Genomic DNA, 20,339 nt, shown 5'->3' with positions numbered 1-20,339 from the left:
GCTCATTCTCTTTTCCCACCCCCTGTGGTTTAAGTAAAGAATGGGAATGTAGAAAAAAGTAAAGGTTGTTCACTGAAGAAACCTACTATCCCTTTATGAGGGAAAAAGTAAAAGTTTATTTTCGTACACTCCTGTTTTTCTTTCATTACTCTTAAGAAATACAAGAGATAGTTAAACTTTACTTAGTCTAGGTTTCTTTTTTGTTTTGGGTAAATATTTAATTTTAGTTTAAATCTTGTCTCATTAAGATATGGTTAGTTGTAGAAAGGGGACTTAAAGATCTATTCACGTCATCTTATAATAGTCCACACTCAAATCTCACTCTAAATAATAAAAAATAAAAAACAACTAAAAAAAAGAAGAAAATAGTGAAAGTTAAAAAGACATGCTCCGTTGATAAATATTGTCTTTTCGGTTTTTTAAAAGAAATGGAAAATTATTAAATCAATTTCTGAGGCAAAATTTTTCTAGAAGAGAAAAGGGCCTTAATAAAATTTGATATTAAAATAATCTCAACAAATATAAAACAAGGAAGAAAGAAAGATTAACATAGAGCACTATCTTAATAAAAGAAAATTTTTATGCAAGACAAATGAATAGACAAACAGACATCAGAACATGGATGATCCAGCCAAACGCTTTGAATTATGAATGATAATATTAATTTAAATTCTGGACCAAAAATTAATAATAATTTCAAATAATTGCGATTGGGAAATAAAAGAAAATAAAAGAGAAATGGAAACACAAAACTGAAGTTAAAAACTCTAATATTGAAGCTTACGTCAAGTCGACAGTCAGGGAAGGAATTAAAACTATGGAATAACTGGGATTTTCTAATGAATTGAATTAGTAGAAAATTTACGGTATAAGTGGAGAATTCTGAAGGCTTTTAGGACAGGTAGCTGAAAAATGAGCTGAACCAGGAAGGCATTGCCGTTGCCCATTTCGCTTTTCGATTTCGATCGCGTTGAGTCCCATAATATAAAAATTCTGAAACCGACATATTCGGCCCAACCCTAACCACACATTCGTTTAACGAGTTATGGGTCATTAGGCCCATAATAGCAATCTATTTTGGATGGATGTGTTGCTAGAAAGAACAAGCAGTTCTCTGTTATACATAGAGAGCAATGGGACGGAAAGATGAATTTTTCCCCTTTATCTGCCAAACCGCAAGGAGCTCATAAACCAAGAGTTGATACTCCACAACATAACAAATCACTACAAGTCACAAACAACGAGTCAATACTTGTACAAGTACAACATAACAAATCAATACAAGTTATAAACAAAGAGTCAATTCTGGTACAACATAAACATATCAATGCAAGTAGAGTCTTTGGCTTCATTCACCAATCCACTCCAGTCTCCACACAACTAAAAAGAGCTTCTGCGAATTGGGAATATCGTTCAAGAGAAACAAGCTTTGTGGCTTCTTTTTCACGACTTCACCTGGAAAAAAGTAGAGTAAAGATATTAGCTCTAATCAGTGCTTGCAGACTTATAAAGCCGATAATGCGCAGTGACACCAACGACAATGAGAACCAAATTGGAGTCGACAGAAGCTCTGTGGATAAAGCGAGGAGAGTGGAGGCGGAGAAACCCCAAGTTTTGGTGTTTCTTTCGGAGAGAAGAAGCACCGTCGGGAGGCCTGAGAGTGTGATTGAAACCAAGGAATTATCGGCTGATTAGAGGGGGGTTAGTGGAAGAGAGCAATGGAGAAGAAGGTGGGAGAGTTGGGGTTTGGAATTTTAAAGAGAAGATGATTGCGTTGGAATCCATTGACGGAAGCAAATAGGAAACAGGAAAAGAAAAGAGAGGATAGAGTGGGAATGAGAAAGGAGAGGAGGAGGGTATCAAGTGACGAAATGATCGATGTTCTGTTTCAGTTAATACAACAACGGATAGTGTTGCTGGCGTGGCAAACATTGTCTTTTATTTTCTTAAGAAAATGGAAGTCAATCACAATATCAATTTTCTAGATAAAATTTTTCTCGAGGAAATGACCAAAAGAAAGAACAGTCATAAATGATAAAACAAAAAATGTAATCTAAGAACAATTTCAAGAGATTAAGATCGTAAATGATGAAAGAACCAAAAAAAAAAAGAAAGAAAGAACATGGTGCATTACCTTGATAAAGAAAAATTTTTCACAACAAATGAAAAAAGGAATTGATATCAAAATATTGTTGATCATATCAATCAATTTCACTTCATTAATTTCAAAAGAAAGTAAGCTTAGAAATGGGTAATAAAAGATTACCTGATGATCATAATTCAATAATCACAATTTTGAAATATGATAGAAGGCACATGTTGAACTTTGTATGAATCTTCTCCTCCTTCAACCAATTTATCTTTGAATGCTTTTGGCATCCCTTCAATCTTCAATTCTTTGAGAGTTGTGACGAACCTCAACTCATTTGGCAGCATCTTCAACTTTCTACAATCTGCAATCCTCAGATGGTGTAGATTGGGCATTGCCCCTTCATTCACCCTCAACTCCTCTAAATTTGTCTGAGAAATAATACTCAAAGAGTGGAGCAGAGGAAAACCTTGTGCGGAACAAATCATCACCTTTCCGACAAATGCAGATTCTTCTAATTCGAGAATCCTTAGATTAGGTAGGTTCTGTAGTGTTGGCAATGGATCTTCATCGAGCATAGCCCTAGCCAAGTAAATGTGAGCAATATTTGAAGGGATGTGCTGAGGTTCTGGTAACTTCCTTATCTCGGCAGATAAATGCAACTCACAGACATTATGGCAGCTAGAGAGCAGGTATGTCAAATGCCTTGGATCTATACTTTCGTGATCATCATCATTCTTAATAATGGACAAGGATCGAAGATGTTTACTTGTGATAACCGGCGTGTTCAAATTCGAGTCCTCCTTAAAGTTTTCAACAATGAAGGGTGTTCTTATCCCCAATTCCCTAAGATATTTCATGCAGTAAATATTTTCAAGATAACAATTCTTAGTATTAAAATTCACAAGCGTTTGCAAGTTTTTTAAAGTATTCAATTTCAATTTGGTTCTCATACTAACCATTTTTTGAGGGAGATACAAATGCCTCAACCGCTCCATTTTCCATAAAACATTAGGCACATAAACCCCAACACAATCTCTTAAATCCAAGGTTTGCAAGAACCTTAGTTTGCTTATAAATGATGGCAACATTGCCGCGAAAGCACATCGGCCAAGACTCAAAAATCTCAAATGGATGAGACTACCTATATCACTTAGTAATAATATGCGCAAAAATAAAATATTCGCATCTCCAAAATCTAGGATTCTAAGCAATTTGAAATTGTTGCAAATGTATCTCGTTAACCCTCGAGTTTTATGCCTTAACTCACAGAGCCAAGAGACCCAACGAAGCGATTCTAAACATGCATCAACAATAGTAAAACTTTCCCCATAGTCTTCTTCCCCCAGCCATTTTGAGAGCGTAGACCTTTCCAAAAGCTCCCTCTCAAAGTATTGATCAAAGAACAATGCAGATCTGAGATGTGGGCTTTTAATCCTATTTATCAGAAAGGAATCATTAATGCCAAGCCTGCGAACTTTACTAATTAAAGGGGACAAGATGCTAGCCTCAGCTTGCTCCATTTGAAAACGATCAAGAACATAGGTGAAATTTTCTTGTTTTGCCTTCAACAAGCAGAAATCTCTGATAAGATCATGCATCCAGCATGTTTTGATCTTTGAGCTTACATCTCGTTCTCCCACTAGCACCATGTATCTTTCTACAAGCTCACTTAAGTAGCCTTCTGCTACATCTTCTATCATTTCTTCTCCATTTTCTTCACTGTCTGCTAGTGACACAATATCTTCTGCCACCCATAATTTGATTAATTTACCAACATGAATCTTGTAATCCTCCGGGAAAACACTCAAATACAAAAAGCATGGTTTTAAATGAGGCGGCAAATTATCATAACTTAAAGCTATTGCTTCATGGATTCCCCAACTTCTACCTCTTCTTAAGTATGACTTCACATTTTCATGCACGATTTGCCAATCATTTAATGAATGCTTTGTAACCAAAATTCCTCCTAGAACAACAATGGCTAATGGCAACCCAGCACACTGTTTAACCATGTCCTTTCCCAACTCTTCCATTTTTTCCTCAATTACATAGCCTGGGAAATAATAGAAAAAACAAAACTATATTGATATATACAATCTCGAATTAACATATTATAGAAAAAACTTAAACTAGCAATAAAAGTCATCGATCATATGTAGCCCACAAATAAACACACACCTAATTAATATATGTTGTCAAAAAAAAATAACAATAAGATATTTCTTTTAGTTTTTCTTATAAAAGAATATTGGGTATTTTTAGATTGCAGAAATTGCTTAAAGAAATTTTGAAGGGAAATTTGACAAGAAAGAAAAAAAATAAAGGTAAACATCTAGAGCTCAATAGAAATCTCAGAATTTGGGGCATGGATAGAACTAATAATAACATCTAGAGACAAATGAATATTGGGGCATTTCGAGAGTGCATATGCTACACAAATTAAAATGATGCATTTCTCCTTTCTTTAAATTGTAAAAAATTTCTATGAAATGAGAATGAAATAATGCACATATTTTACCCAAAATTTAAAATTATAAATTGAGCTAAGATATATATTACCTGCAGAATCACTTCTAGGAAACGCAATATGTTGGAACAATTTCCAACTGTCTTCATCTGTTAAGAACTGTAGTTCGTGGAGGCAACCTCTTGAGTCTGCATGCCAAGCTACATCCTTGTTACGAGAGGTGAGCAGTATTTTGCTACCTGTCTCCTCCTCCATTGGGAAGGCTGGGCTAATAGCATCCCAATCTTCAGTTGTCCAAATGTCATCAAGTACCACTAGACATTTGTTTTCTTTCAGGAATTCATACAATTTTGCAGCCAGATCTTGATCTCCCATGTCTAGCAATATCCCACCCTTCTCATCTATAAGACCTAGGCTGGATAAAATTCCTCTCCACACAGTTCTTCTTTGGCATTGCTGAGAAATGTACGCCCAAACAAAGTGCTTGAAATGATTTCTCACTTGAGCATGATGGTAAACCTTCTTAGCCAGAGTAGTCTTTCCTAGACCACCCATGCCACATATGGAAGCAACGCGGAAATGCCTTCCCTCATCTACAAGAACCGAGACCAATTCTTTTATGGCGTTATCCAACCCAACAGCATTGGGTTCCTTCATATGAGGGTAAGACTGCCTTAACTGTTGCCTCTTAGATGAAGAACTTGAGCTTGCTCCATCTGACAATTCTTTTATTCCATAGGACTGTAACCGTCGAACCAAGTCAGTGATTCTGCTTATGATTCCTTCAATGTCTGACCTGACCTTGTGGAGCATCCATCCCTCTTTGAAGATGCAGGCAGATCTTTTGATGAAATTCGAAATACCTCCCCTCCTTCTGGATGCAATTTTGAGAGCAAAAGTTTCAATGACATCCTCAGCATCATAAGCAATCTCTCTAATTTCAGCAACCCACATACGAACCATCTCATTCTCAGCTTGTCTCGAATCTGCCTCTTTTAAGAAGCTCTTCATCCAAACGAGCTCCATTTGCAAATGCTTAACTTGATCAGCCACGCCCCGCAAGAATTTAGCTTCTTCAATTACTAAGTCCTCAAGTCTTGCTGCAACATTGGACACAACAGATTCCGCCATATGTTAGGCCCTGCTTTCTCTCAACAAAGAAAATCTGGTGTTTTTGTCGTTACATGAACATGAAGCGAACGCTAACGAGTTACGGATCTTGATTTGTGTTCCGCTCGGCCTAAGGCCATTAGGCCCAAAATAGCAAGCTAGTTTGGATGTATTGCCAACCACACAATATTTACTAGAAAGAACAAGCAGTTCCCTCTTATACATAGACAAAGGGACAGATAAATTTTTTTCCCTTTTTTCTGCCAAGCCATGAGGAAGTCATAAACAAAGAGTCAATACTTACACAACATAACAAATGAATACAAGTCTAGTCTTAGGCTTCATCTCACCAATCCACTCCGCTCTCCACTCAACTTAAAGAGATGCTGCGAATCGGGGATATCTTTCAATAGAAACAAGCTTGTAGATTCTTTTTCACCTGGAAAACGTAAAGATATTAGATTTAACTGCCAGTCTGCAGACTTGAAGGAGACAGTGCATGGGTTATGTGGAGTGATCTGAAAATATTCAGTAGCTAGAAAGGAGCTTAGTAGAGAGCCGAATATACCACATGGAGGCAGCTGGGCGAAGTTTATCGCCTAAGCATTTCCTTAATCCCTTTTCATTTTCTTTTGTAAGTACGAAATTCACTATCTTTTAATCATAAAACAAAATACAAGAAAGGCAAAAGCAAAGGACAGGAAGAGAGAGAGAGAAATGAGCATGAAGCATTGGAATTTGAAAGGAAGCTTGAATTGGTATCTTACCATGATGGATCAGGATAAGGCACTGTGGGAGATATTTGCCGAAGCTGCTCTTCAGTCTTGAGAGCTGAATGGAAAAAGTTAGGGCGGAAGAGGGGGAGGCCTTGTTGGTTGATTTTCTAGGATAATTTTCAGGACAAGGATTTGCTTCCCTTCAGTCGACTTATAACAACCATGACGGTCAACTCAAATCAACATTAGTTAAAATAATCTTACGATAAGGGTTTAGTAGCCTTTGATACAGAGATGGCTAATTGAGCAGGTCACGTCAGATATAGGTTCATATCATTTTGAGTTTGGTTATTTTGAATTAATGAAAATTTGAATCATTTTGAGTTTGGATCACTTTGAATTTAGAGCATTTCACATCAAATTTCTTTTGATTCGAGTTGTTTTCGGTTTGAATAAAAAAGATCATTTTGATTTACTAACCTTAATAAAGTTATTCAAAATCATACTTCATCAACTTGCATCATTCTTATAATTTTGATTTTGTATAATATAAAAATAAATTTTAAAATTAGCTAGATCAATAAAAAGATTATGAACTTGAAAGAAATCATCATATGATATGAAACCATAAATTAAAAAAAAAAACCATTAGAATACATAAAATAAGTATTCATATTTATTGCACATGATTATTATCGTTAAACAAAAATTCATGTATTGTGTCTAGAGCATTTTGCAATAATTTTAGTTTCCCATAATAAAATAATTTTGCCCCTTAAAGGCATAAAATATTCAAATTGATGATGTTAAAGTTATAATATCAGATGTTACTGACACACTTGAAACAAAATTATGAACTAAAATTGCAACACTGTATATAAGAAAGTGACACCCTAATCAAACATGGGTTGTTCACTCTATTTTCTTATCTACCTTTTTCTCAGCCTTTAGTTTTCTACGTACTTTTTTCTTAGCCATTCGTTTCTCACCTACCTTTGTCTTAGTCATTAATTTCGATGCTGATTGATGCCACAGCGACCAGACATACATAGCCCTGTGTTCTCTTTATTAATGCTTAGCTGGGCGGAAAAGTGAGCAGGACCAAGCGCTGCGTAGAGAAAAAAAAAAAAGACTTTTGCTTGGATTTAGTAGAAGTTGAAAAGTGAATTTGAGGGAAATAGGATAAATTGTTCTTCTCTATTTATTTTAACAGAAAAACAAAATCATAAATACGGATATTGTAAAAATTTTATTTAATGAAGATAGTTATATTTATTTATTATATTTTTAAATTATTAATTTAATTATTTTTATTAAGATTTATATAATTAGTAAATAAGTATTCTAATTGCATCAAATGGCTGTTTTTCATTAAAAGTATAAATAAAATTTATCCAATTTATAAATAAAAATTCTAATTGCATTGAATGATTTTCATTAAAGAATACTTTTCCTTATTCTAATAATATTTGAATAATTTGTAGATTGATGTTACAAAATTTCAATTATTTATGCTTTAACTTTATATTTTAGAAACATATGTATCGACATATAATTATTATTTCAAAAGAATAAATGAAGTATTTACGTGTACTACAAAAGTATAAATGTTGGAAAATATTTAAAAATTTTTATTTATTATATTCCTAAATTGTCATTGTAAATTCTTTTATCATAAATATTAATAAAATTTATCCAATTTGAAGATAAAAATTCTAAATGAATTGAATGACTTTCACTAAAAAATGTTTTTCCGGATTCGTAACTAATGCGCCATCCACATTAAACTTAACCCAACTCAACATTGGAGCCTCCCGTGTCAGTGTCTCTCTGGCTGGTTTGGAGCAATGGACACAAGACTCGACCATCTGAATGTATCTTCATAGGTCTCTAACAACTCTGGCCACTAGGGTTTACTCCAAAGAGCAATCCTTGATTTGATCAAATCATGTAATTGCTTGGCATCCCAACTCTTCTCATTAAAACAATAACATTTCTAAATAACCACATCGACCATGAAATTGCATAGGAAGCTAATATCCATATCTTCACTTTATCCTTATCAAGACACACTGAAGCCCAAGCTAGAAAAAAGCTTTTAGAATTACGAAGGAGATAAGCCAACTATAATTCCAATCGGAAAGCCATAGACCCCGTATGTACCATGACTCATCACAAATAAAAAAAGGATGATTGACAGTTTCAAGGTGTTTTTTACGTAACACGCACATCATTTGATCTCACCAATTAATTTCCATTTAACTAGCCCAACTTTCACTATTATTTTTTCTCACATATTATTATCAATCAAATATCTAAACTCTACAAGGAGCATAACCTAACCAGATCTTCTTCCAAAGAAGAGAAATTTCATAGTAAGACATATTCGCAAATATTTATTAATTTTTATACATTAGATAAATATTATTAATTTTTATATTTAAAAATATTTTTAATGAATGTCATTTGATACAATTAGAAATCTTATATACTTACGAATTAGATCATTTTTATTAATATTAATACTAATAAATATTTAAACATGTATTTCGAGAATATAATCATAAACAAATATGATAATTCAAAAAAATTAAAAAAAAAAAAGATAATCCTTATGTATACAAGAAAACAAGAAAGTGTTGTCATTTTTCTAGTGTTGTATGTTAATGACATATTGTTAACAAGAAAAGACATAGCTACATTGCAATCAACAAAGATTTGATCATCCAAGGAGTTCTCCATAAAGGATTTGGGAAAAACAGCTAACATGGACAAAGATTTAATTGATGACCTTTGTCCTGTGAAATGAGCCAATAGAACAAGAAAATAATATTTGAAGGAATCCGTTCATTCTCTTTTCCCACCTGTGGTTTAAGTAAAGAATGGGAATGTAGAAAAAAAATAAAGGTTGTTCACTGAAGAAACCTACTATCCCTTCATGAGGGAAAAAGTAAAAGTTTATTTTCGTCCACTCCTGTTTTTCTTTAATTTTGGTTTCATTACTCTAAGAAATGTACAATGGATAGTTAAACTTTACTTAATCTAGGTTTCCTTTTTGTTTGGGTAAATATTTAATTTTAGTTTGTGCATATTTACTCCTTTACAATCTTGTCTCATTGAGATATGGTTAATTGTAGAGAGGGGACTTAAAAGATCAATCCATGTCATCTTATAATAGTTAAAGTTGTCCAGACCCAAACCTCACTCCAAAAATGGCAAAAAAAAAGAAGAAATGGGCTTGCTCATTAAGACTTTTGAAAGCTTTCGAGACAAGTTGCAAAAAACTGGGCTGAACTAGGAAGGAATTGCCGTTTCCCATTTCGCCTTTTGATTTCGATTGAGTTAGGTAGGGTCCTCTTATATAAAAAAAATCGGTAACCGACATATTGGGCCCATCGTTAACCACACGTTCGTTTCAAACGGAGGCTACCGAGTTATGGGTCTTGATTTAAGCTCCATTGGGCTCAAAGCCATTAGGCCCAAAATAGGAAGCTATTTTCGATTATGTATTGCTAGAAAGAACAAGCAGTTCCCTGTTACGGTACAGGTAGACCACAGGCATGGATGGATTTTTTTCTCTTATTTGCCAAACCATAAAACAAAGAGTCCGCACTCCACAACATAACAAATCAATACAAGTCATAAACAAAGAGTCCATACTTCTACAACATAACATACCAATACAAGTCGAAAAAAAAGATCCAATACGTCTACAACATATATAACAAATCAACACAAGTCATAAACAAAGATTCAATACTTCTACAACATAACATATCAATACAAGTAGAGTCTTAGGCTTCATCTCACCAATCCACTCCAGTCTCCACACAGCTAAAAAGAGCTTCTGCAAATTGGGGATATCTTTCAAGAGAAACATTCTTGTTGCTTCCTTTTCACAACTTCACCTAGAAACAAGTAGAGTAAAGATATTAGCTCTAATGCGTGCTTGCAGACTTATAAAGCCGATAATGCGGTGACACCGATGACAACGAGAACCAAATTGGAGTCGATAGAAGCTCTGAGGATAAAGAGAGGAGAGTGGAGGCGCAGAAACCCCAAGTTTTTGTGTTTCTTTCTGAGAGAAGAACCACCGCCTGGGGGCCTGAGAGAGTGATTGAAACCAAGGAATTATCGGCTGATTAGAGGGAGGTTAGTGCAAGAGCGCAATGGAGAAGAAGGTGGGAGAGTTGGGGTTTGGAATTTTGAAGAGAAGAAGATTGTGTTGGAATCCATTGACGGAAGCACATAGAAACCAGGAAAAGAAAAGAGAGGATAGAGTGGGAATGAGAAAGGAGAGGAGGAGGTTATCAAGTGACGAAATGACCGATGTTCTGTTTCAGTTAATACCACAACGGATAGTGTTGATGACGTGGCAAATATTGTCTTTTCTTTTCTTAAGAAAATGGAAATCAATCACAATATCAATTTCTAACATAAATTTTTCTCGAGAAAATAACCCAAAGAAAAATTTTGATGGTCATAATTCAATCCTATTTCAATTCTTTAATTTCAAAAGAAAATAAGCTTAGAAATAGGTAATAAAAGATTACCTGATGATCATAATTCAATAATCACAATTTTGAAATATGATAGAAGGCACATGTTGGACTTTGTATGAATCTTCTCCTCCTTCAACCAGTTTATCTTTGAATGTTTTTGGCATCTTTTCGATCTTCAATTCTTTGAGGGTTGTGATGAACCTCAACTCGTTTGGCAGCATCTTCAAGTTTCTACAATTTGCAATCATCAGATGGTGTAGATTCGGCATAGCTCCCTCACTCACCCTCAACTCCTCTAAATTTGCTTGCAAAAAAATACTCAAAGAGTTGAGCATAGGAAAACCTTGGGCGGAACAAATCATCACCTCTCCGAGGAACGCATCTCGTCCTAATTCAAGAATCCTTAGATTAGGTAGCTTTTCTAGTGTTGGCAATGGATCTTCACTGAGTCTAGCCCAATCCAAGGAAATGTGAGCAATATTTGAAGGGATGTTCTGAGGTAACTTCCTTATCTCGACAGATAAATGCAACTCACGGATATTAAGGCAGCTAGAGAGCAGGTATGTCAAATGCCTTGGATCTGTACTTTTATTTTTTGAAATGGATAAGGATCGAAGATGCTTGCTTGTGATGATCGGTGGATTCAAATTCAAGTCTTCTCTAAAGTTTTCAACAATAAAAGGAACAGTTATCATCAACTCTCTAAGATATTTCATGTAACAAATATTTTTAAGATAACAATTTTTGGTGTTGAAATTCACAAGCGTTTGCAGATTTTTCAAAGTATCCAATTTCAATTTGGTTCTCGCACAAACCTGATCAGGGAGATATAAATGTCTCAACCGCTCCAATTTCCATAAAACATTAGGTACATAAACCCCAATACAATCTCTTAGATCCAAGCTTTGCAAGCACCTTAATTTGCTTATAAATGAAGGCAACATTGCCACAAAAGCACAGTTCCCAAGACTCAAAAATCTCAAATGGATGAGACTACCTATATCACTTAATAATATGCAGACAAGTGGAATATCTGCATCTGCAAAATCTAGGATTCTGAGCAATTTGAAATTGTTGCAAATGTGTCTCGTTAACCCTCGAGTTTTATGCCTTAACTCACATACTAAAAAAGGGATTAAAAATGCCAACAAAGTACCCTTAACAATAGTACTATTTATGCTATCTTCTATTTTCACCAGCCATTTGATGACATAAGACCTTTCCTTAAACTCTCCCAAAAAGTTTTGATCAAAGAACAATGCAGATCGGAGATGTGGGTTTGTAATCCCATTTATCAGATTCAAATCATTAATGCCAATCCTGCGAAATTTACCAATTGGAGGGGACAAGCTGCTGACATCAGCTTGCTCCATTTGAAGACAATCAAGAACGCAAATGAAATTTTCTTGTTTTGCTTTCAACAAGCAGAAATCTCTGATAAGATCATGCATCCGGCATGTTTTGATCTTTGAGTTTGCATCTCGTTTTCCCACTAGCACCATGTATCTTTCTACAAGCTCATTTAAGTAACCTTCTGCCACATCTTCCATCATTTCTTCTCCATCTTCTTCACTTTCTTCTAATGGCACAATATCTTCTGCCACCCATAATTTGACCAATTTACCAACAGAAATCTCGTAATCTTCCGGGAAAACACTCAAATACAAGAAGCATGGTTTTAAATAGGGTGGCAAATTGCCATAACTTAAAGCTATTGCTTCATGGATTCCCCAACCTCCATCTTTCCGTTTTTTTTTACTTCTATCTTTCCTTAAGTATGACTTCAAATTTTCCTGCACTATTTGCCAATCATTTAATGAATGCTTTGTAACCAAAACTCCTCCTAGAACAACAATGGCTAATGGCAACCCAGCACACTGTTTAACCATGTCCTTCCCCAACTCTTCCATTTTTTCCTCAATTACATAGTCTGGCAAAAAACAGGGAACAAGAAAACTATATTGATATATACAATCTCAAATTAACATACTATAGCAAAAACTTAAACTAGCAATAAAAGTCATCATATATAGCCCAGAAATAAACAAACATCCTAATTAATATATGTTGCCAAAAAAATAACAATAAAATATTTCTTTTTGTTTTTCTTATAGAAGAATATTGGGTATTTTTACTTTGCAGAAATTGCTTAAAGAAATCTTGAAGAGAAGTTTTACAAGAAAGAACAAAAAATAAAGGTATACATCTATAGATCAATAGAAATCTCATAAGTATGGCTAGAACTAATAATAACATCTTGAGAAAAATTGAATGTTGGGGCATTTCGAGAGTGCATATGCTATACAAATTAAAATGATACATTTCTTTTTTCTTTACATTGTAAAAAATTAATATGAAATGAGAATGAAATGCACATATTTGACCCAAAATTTAAAATTATAAAGTGAGCTAAGATATATATTACCTGCAGAATCACATATATGTTGGAACAATTTCCAACCGTCTTCATCTGTTAAGAGCTGTAGTTCGTGCAGGAAACCTCTTGGATCCGCGTGCCAAGCTACATCCTTGTTACGAGAGGTGAGCAGTATTTTGCTACCTGTCTCCTCCTCCATTGGGAAGGCAGGCTTAATAGCATCCCAATCTTCAGCTTTCCAAATGTCATCGAGTACCACTAGGCATTTGTTTTCTTTCAGGAATTCATACAAGTTTTTAGCCAGATCTTGATCGCCCAATTTGGGCAATATCCCACCCTTCTCATATTTAGGATTTAGGCTGGATAAAATTCCTTCCCACACGGTTCTTTCCTCGCATTGCTGAGAAATGTACGCCCAAACAAAGTACTTGAAATGATCTCTTACTTGAGGATGATGGTAAACCTTCTTAGCCAGAGTAGTCTTTCCCAGACCACCCATGCCACATATGGAAACAACTCTGTAACTTTCGTTGTCTACAAGAACCGAGACCAATTTTTTTATGTCATTATCCAACCCAACAACATTGGTTTCCACCATACGAGGATAAGACTGCCTTAACTGTTGCCTCCTGGATGAAGCACTTGAGCTTGCTCCATCTGTTAGTTGTTTTATGCCATAGACCTGTAACCGTTGACTCAAGTAAGAGATTCTGCTTATGATTCCTTCAATGTCTGACTTGACCTTGTGGAGCATCCATCCTTCTTTGAAGATGCAGGCAGATCTTTTAATGAAATTTGAAATACCTCCCCTCCTTCTGGATGCAATTTTGAGAGCAAAAGTTTCAATGACATCCTCAGCATCATAAGCAATCTCTCTAATATCAGCAACCCACATACGAATCATCTCATTCTCAGCTTGTCTCGAATCTGCCTCTTTTAAGAAGCTCTTCATCCAAAGTAGCTCCATTTGCAAAAGCTTAACTTGACCATACACGCCCCGCAAGAATTTAGCTTCTTGAATTACTAAGTCTCCAAGTCTTGCTGCAACATTGGACACAACAGATTCCGCCATATGTTATGCTCTTTTTTTCTCTCAACAAAGAAAGGTTGGTGAAATCTCTGTGATTTTTTTTCTTCCATTTATAACTGCGATTACCATTATTAGATTTCTCAATTGCAACTTTAGAATAATATTATTGCTTGTGGAACGGTCTAAGCAGCGATTCCTTAACAAAAGTGAGCTTTGTCCAAAATTCCTTGAGGAATAAATTCTTAAACTACCATTAGAAGCAATGATCAGCTGGCGGTAAGAGAAAAATACATTGGCTCCATTGCTTTGATCGATTAAGTTGCATGCAAGATTGAAGGGACGTGGGCTATAATTAATTGATGACCTTTATCCTGTGAAATGAGTCAATAGAACAAGAAAAATAATATTCGAAGGAATCCGTTCATTCTCTCTTCCCACCCCCTGTCGTTTACGTAAAGAATGGGAATATAGAAAAAAGTAAAGGTTGTTCACTGAAGAAACCAACTACCTCTTTATGAGGGAAAAAGTAGAAGTTCATTTTCATCCACTCCTATTTTTCTTTAATTTTGGTTTCATTACTCTAAGAAATGTACAATGGATAGTTAAACTTGACTTAATCTAGCTTTCTTTTTTGTTTGGGTAAATATTTAATTTCAGTTTATGCGCATTTACTCCTTTACAATCTTGTCTCATTGAGATATGGTTAATTGTAGAGAGGGGACTTAAAAGATCAATTCACGTCATCTTATAATAGTCCACACTTAAACCTCACTCCAAAAATGAAAAAAAAAAAAACACTCAAAAAAGAAGAAAATAGTCAAAGTTAAAAAGACATGCTTTGTTTCAATTAATACATAAACGGATTGTGTTAATGTTGACGTGATAAATAGTCTTTTTGTTTTTGAAAAGGAATGGAAATTATAAAATCAATTTCTGATGTAAAATTTTTCTTGAGAAACTTGAAGAGGAAAAGGCCTTAGTAAAATTTAATATTAGAATAATCTCAACAAATTACGATTATAAATGATTAAATAATAAGAAAGAAAGATCAACATAGATCACTACCTTAATAGAAAAAAAAATTATGCAAGACAAATGAATAAACACACAGACATCAGAACAAGGATGATCGAACCAAACACTTTGAATCATAAATGATAATAATAATTTAAATTCTGAAAAAAAATGATAATAATTTGAAATAATTCCAATTGGGAAAGAAAAGAAAATAAAAGAGAAATGGAAACACAAAACTGAACTTAAAAACTCTAATATTGAAGCTTACGTCAAATTGACAGTCAGGGAAGGAATTAAAAACTATGGAATAAATGGGATTTTCTGATGAATTGGGTTAGTAGAAAATTCACGGTATAAGTGGAGAATTTTGAAAGCTTTCGAGACGGCTAGCAGACAAATGGGCTGAACTAGGAAGGCATTGCCGGTGCCCATTTCACTTTTTGATTTCGATTGGGTTGGGTCCCCATAATATAAAAATTCTGTAACCGACATATTCGGCCCAATCCTTACCACTCCTTAGTTTAACGAGCCATGGATTTTTAGCCCCGCAATAGCAATCTATTTGGATGGATGTATTGCTAGAAAGAACAAGCAGCCGGCTGTTATACATAGACCCATGGGACGGATGGATGGATTTTTACCTCTTATTTGCCAAACCGCAAGGAGCTCATAAACCAAGAGTTGATACTCCACAGCATAACAAATCAATACTAGTCATAAACAAGGAGTCAATACTTCTACAACATAAACATATCAATACAAGTAGAGTCTTAGGCTTCATTCACCAATCCACTCGAGTCTCCACACAACTAAAAAGAGCTTCTGCGTATTGGGGATATCTTTCAACAGAAACAAGCTTGTGGCTTCTTTTTCACGACTTCACCTGGAAAAAAGTAGAGTAAAGATATTAGCTCTAATAAGTGCTTGTAGACTTATAAAGCCGATAATGCGCGGTAACACCAACGACAACGGGGACCAAATTGGAGTCGATAGAAGGTCTGAGGATAAAGCGAGGAGAGTGGAGGCGCAGAAACCCCAAGTTTTTGTGTTTCTTTCTGAGGGAAGAAGCACCGCCGGGAGGCTTGAGAGTGTGACTGAAACCAAGGAATTGTCGGCTGATTAGGGGGAGGTTAGTGGAAGAGAGCAATGGAGAAGAAGGTGGGAGAGTTGGGGTTTGGAATTTTGAAGAGAAGAAGACTGTGTTGGAATCCATTGACGGAAACACCTAGAAACCAGGAAAAGAAAAGAGAGGATAGAGAGGGAATGAGAAAGGAGAGGAGGATGTTATCAAGTGGCGAAATGATCGATGTTCTGTTTCAGTTAATACAACAACGGATAGTGTTGCTGACGTGGCAAAGAATTGTCTTTTATTTTCTAAAGAAAAATGTAAATCAATCACAATATCAATTTTCAACATAAATTTTTCTCGAGCAAATAGTCAAAACAAATTTAATGATCATAATTCAATTCATTAATTTAAAAAAAAAGTAAGTTTAGAAATGGATAGTAAAAGATTACCTGATGATCATAATTCAATCATCACAATTTTGAAATATGATAGAAGGCACATGTTGGACTTTGTCTGAATCTTCTCCTCCTTCAACCAGTTTAACTTTGAATGCTTTTGGCATATGTTCAATCTTCAATTCTTTGAGGGTTGTGATGAACCTCATCTCATTTGGCAGCATCTTCAACTTTCTACACGCTGCAATCCTCAGATGGTGTAGATTGGGCATGGCCTTCACTCACCCTCAACTCCTCTAAATTTGCTTGCAAAATAATACTCAAAGAGTTGAGCAGAGGAAAACCTTGTGCGGAACAAATCATCACCTCTCCGTCGAACGCGTGTTCTAATTTGAGAATCCTTCGATTAGGTAGGTTCTGTAGTGTTGGCAATGGATCTTCATCAAGTCTAGCCCAAGACAAGCAAATGTAAGCAATATTTGAAGGGATGTGCTGAGGTTCGGGTAACTTCCTTTTCTGGACAGATAAATCCAACTCACATGTATTGAGGCAGCTAGAGAGCAGGTATGCCAAATGCTTTGGATCTATTCTAGAACCCTGAATGGACAAAGATCTAAGTTGTTTACTTGTGATGACCAGCGGATTCATATTCAAATTCTCAAAGTTTTCAATAATGAAGGGAGTAATTATTTTCAACTCTCTAAGATATTTCATACCGCAAATATTTTCAAGATAACAATTTTTTGTGTTGAAATTCACAAGCTTTTGCAGATTTATCAAAATATCTAATTTTAATTTAATTCTCGCACAAATCTGCTCAAGGAGATACAAATGTCTCAATCGCTTCAATTTTCATAAAACATTAGGTATATAAACCCCACCAGAGTCTCTTAGATCCAAGGTTTGCAAGCACCTTAATTTGCTTATAAATGATGGCAACATTGCCACGAAAGCACAGCGCCCAAAACTCAAAAATCTCAAATGGATGAGACTACCTATATCACTTAGTAATATACAGACAAATTGAATATCCGCATCTTCAAAATCTGGGATTCTGAGCAATTTGAAATTTTTGCAAATGTATCTCGTTAACCCTCGAGTTTCATGCCTTAACTTACAGGCCCAAAAAGGCATTAAAAATGCGGACAAAGTACGCTTAACAATAGCACTACTTTTGCTATTGTCTATTTTCTCCAGCCATTCGAGGAGCCGAGACCTTCACTCAAACTCTGTGGAAAAGTTTTCATCAAAGAACAATGCAGATCTGAGATGTGGGTTTTTAATCCTTTTTATCAGATTCAAATAATTAATGCCAAGCCTGCGAAATTTACCAATTGGAGGGGACAAGCTGCTAACATCAACTTGCTCCATTTGAAGAGGATCAAGAACGTAGATGAAATTTTCTTGTTTTGCTTTCAACAAGCAGAAATCTCTGATAAGATCATGCATCCGGCATGTTTTGATCTTTGAGCTTGCATCTCGTTCTCCCACTAGCACCATGTATCTTTCTACAAGCTCATTTAAGTAGCCTTCTGCCACATCTTCTATCATTTCTTCTCCATCTTCTTCACTTTCTTCTAGTGGCACAATATCCTTGCATGCGAGGATTAGCTAAGCATCAGAAGTGGTCTGATGTGCCTACAAAAGAAAGGGTGACATTACAGTATTCAAGTTACTGTTATAACAGCCCACGGTCTTAAGAAGAAGAGAACTCTGTTCCGACACAGACCAGCATGTCTAAATGGACCTATCAACATGAAGAGATGAGGAACCCCTATCAGTAAAGACAAAGAAAGTGTTGAAATTATCAACTCCTAGAACACCAGCTTTAACAATTCAGGAACAGAAATATTTGCAACGAAGTCCAACGTCCTTAGTTTTGTATGTGTCTATGTGCAATCAATATGATATAGAGAAGAAATTAGACAAGGCATAATAGTTTCCCCGCTAAGATGCAAATGAACTTTTGAAAACATTATCCCTAGATTACAACGCCTAAAAGAATAGAGAATCAAAAACTGTCTTTGTAATGTTCTTTTAAACACGCTTGAATCTTATTTAGAAAAGCATATGCATGATGAAGAATTAGATAATTTTTGAGTGATTTGATAGATGTTAATACTAGTAAGAAGTATTTATAGGCCTGAAATAGTTCTTTAGACACTCATTTATGTATGAACACCTATCTTTTCAATGATTAATATACTTTTAAAAATGAAAAATCACTTTAATCGTTCAGATTTTTCAAATCTGTTTACATTTAATTCGACTAAACATTCATGATAATCAATGAATTAGTGTCTGACTTAATCGATTAACTGATCAACTAATTTGCTCTAGAAACAGAACCCAATCCTAAAACTATGCTTTAACCTATTAAAAGCGAAGGTTAGTCAGAGATCTTGTTGAAAGTTTCCAACACTAGATATTTTGTCAACAAAACAACTTAATCGATTAATATTAAGATTTTATGCATTTTCTTTAAATTTTTTGTAAGTAACACATGTATATGTATACTTAATATACAACACACAATACCTACAACACTAGGACGACAAATACATTGTAAAAGACCTAAGGAATCAAGACTTGTTTGGCATCAGAGTTCATAAATGACACTGATCTCTCTGTTGCCCCCCTGTATTTTACATCAGTGCACATATATAGCATGAAGAAGTTAAACCATTGATGACTCCACCACATCGGACATGGTTCTTTGAGCAGAAGCTCTACTAAATCATCGTTCACTATCATGAATAGAAAGAACATATACTGAATGGAATCTCCTTTGAAAGTAATATATACTAAGTAGCTGTGTTTTCTGCCAAACTATTATTGCCTCTGTGATGCTTGGAGGTTGGGCTTATTGGCCATAGGTGTTTTTCTCATTATGAAATTTTGTATAAAGTTCTGGTTTTTGGTCAGTTTTGTTGTAGCAGAGTTTCCTGCTTCGAAAGTAGATATTCCAAAATTTATGTTACAAGACTAGCTAATCATAATCAGCATCCCAATATTGAAATAGGATAGAAGGCACATGTTGGACTCCGTAGGAATCTTCTCCTCCTTCAACCAGATTATCTTTGAATACTTTGAAAAAAAAAATTGAATTTTGGGTCCAAAAAGAAGAAAATGAAACAAAAAAAAAGGAAACATTTAACAAATCAATTTTAATCCATTAATTAACAAAAGAAAGTAGACTTATAATTTGGTGATAAACGATTAACCGAAGTAGTACCTAGAAAAATAATCAGAATTTTGAAATATGGTACAAAGGCACATGTTGGACTTTGCAGTAATCCTCTCCCCCTTCAACCAGTTTATCTTTGAATTCTTTTGGCATATCTTCAATCTTCAATTCTTTGAGGGTTGTGGTGAACCTCAACTCATTTGGCAGCATCTTCAACATTTTACAATTTGCAATCCTCAGATGGTGTAGATTGGGCATGGCTCCTTCACTCACCCTCAATTCCTCTAAATTTCTTTGAGAAATAATATTGAGCAGAGAAAACCTTGTGCGGAACAAATCATCACTTTTCCGACGAACGTATCAGCTTTTAATTTGAG

The 20,339-nt window shown here is 35.0% G+C and overlaps 2 protein-coding genes across 4 annotated transcripts; both read right to left on the bottom strand.

Moving 5' to 3' along the window:
* Positions 1,137-6,640, bottom strand: LOC18607628 (probable disease resistance RPP8-like protein 2). Of its 3 annotated transcripts, XM_018115729.1 has the most exons (5): positions 6,437-6,640; positions 6,020-6,108; positions 4,652-5,929; positions 2,267-4,145; positions 1,137-1,455 (listed from the first exon to the last, which is right to left on the bottom strand). In XM_018115729.1, exons 3-4 carry the CDS (start codon positions 5,688-5,690, stop codon positions 2,281-2,283), a joined length of 2,904 nt encoding a protein of 967 aa, XP_017971218.1. In that variant the 5' UTR covers positions 5,691-5,929; positions 6,020-6,108; positions 6,437-6,640; the 3' UTR covers positions 1,137-1,455; positions 2,267-2,280. The 3 variants fall into 3 exon arrangements, with proteins under 3 accessions (XP_017971218.1, XP_017971216.1, XP_017971217.1); XM_018115727.1 differs by having other exon boundaries at positions 4,652-6,108; XM_018115728.1 differs by lacking the exon at positions 6,437-6,640 and adding an exon at positions 6,238-6,338 and having other exon boundaries at positions 4,652-6,108.
* Positions 9,934-14,138, bottom strand: LOC18607627 (probable disease resistance RPP8-like protein 2). Its single transcript, XM_007041891.2, has 3 exons — positions 13,313-14,138; positions 10,939-12,817; positions 9,934-10,293 (listed from the first exon to the last, which is right to left on the bottom strand). Exons 1-2 carry the CDS (start codon positions 14,016-14,018, stop codon positions 10,953-10,955), a joined length of 2,571 nt encoding a protein of 856 aa, XP_007041953.2. The 5' UTR covers positions 14,019-14,138; the 3' UTR covers positions 9,934-10,293; positions 10,939-10,952.

The sequence above is a fragment of the Theobroma cacao genome, chromosome 2 (assembly GCF_000208745.1).
Source record: "Theobroma cacao cultivar B97-61/B2 chromosome 2, Criollo_cocoa_genome_V2, whole genome shotgun sequence".
Lineage (NCBI taxonomy): Eukaryota > Viridiplantae > Streptophyta > Magnoliopsida > Malvales > Malvaceae > Theobroma > Theobroma cacao.
This window is presented reverse-complemented; position numbering and strand designations above follow the sequence as displayed.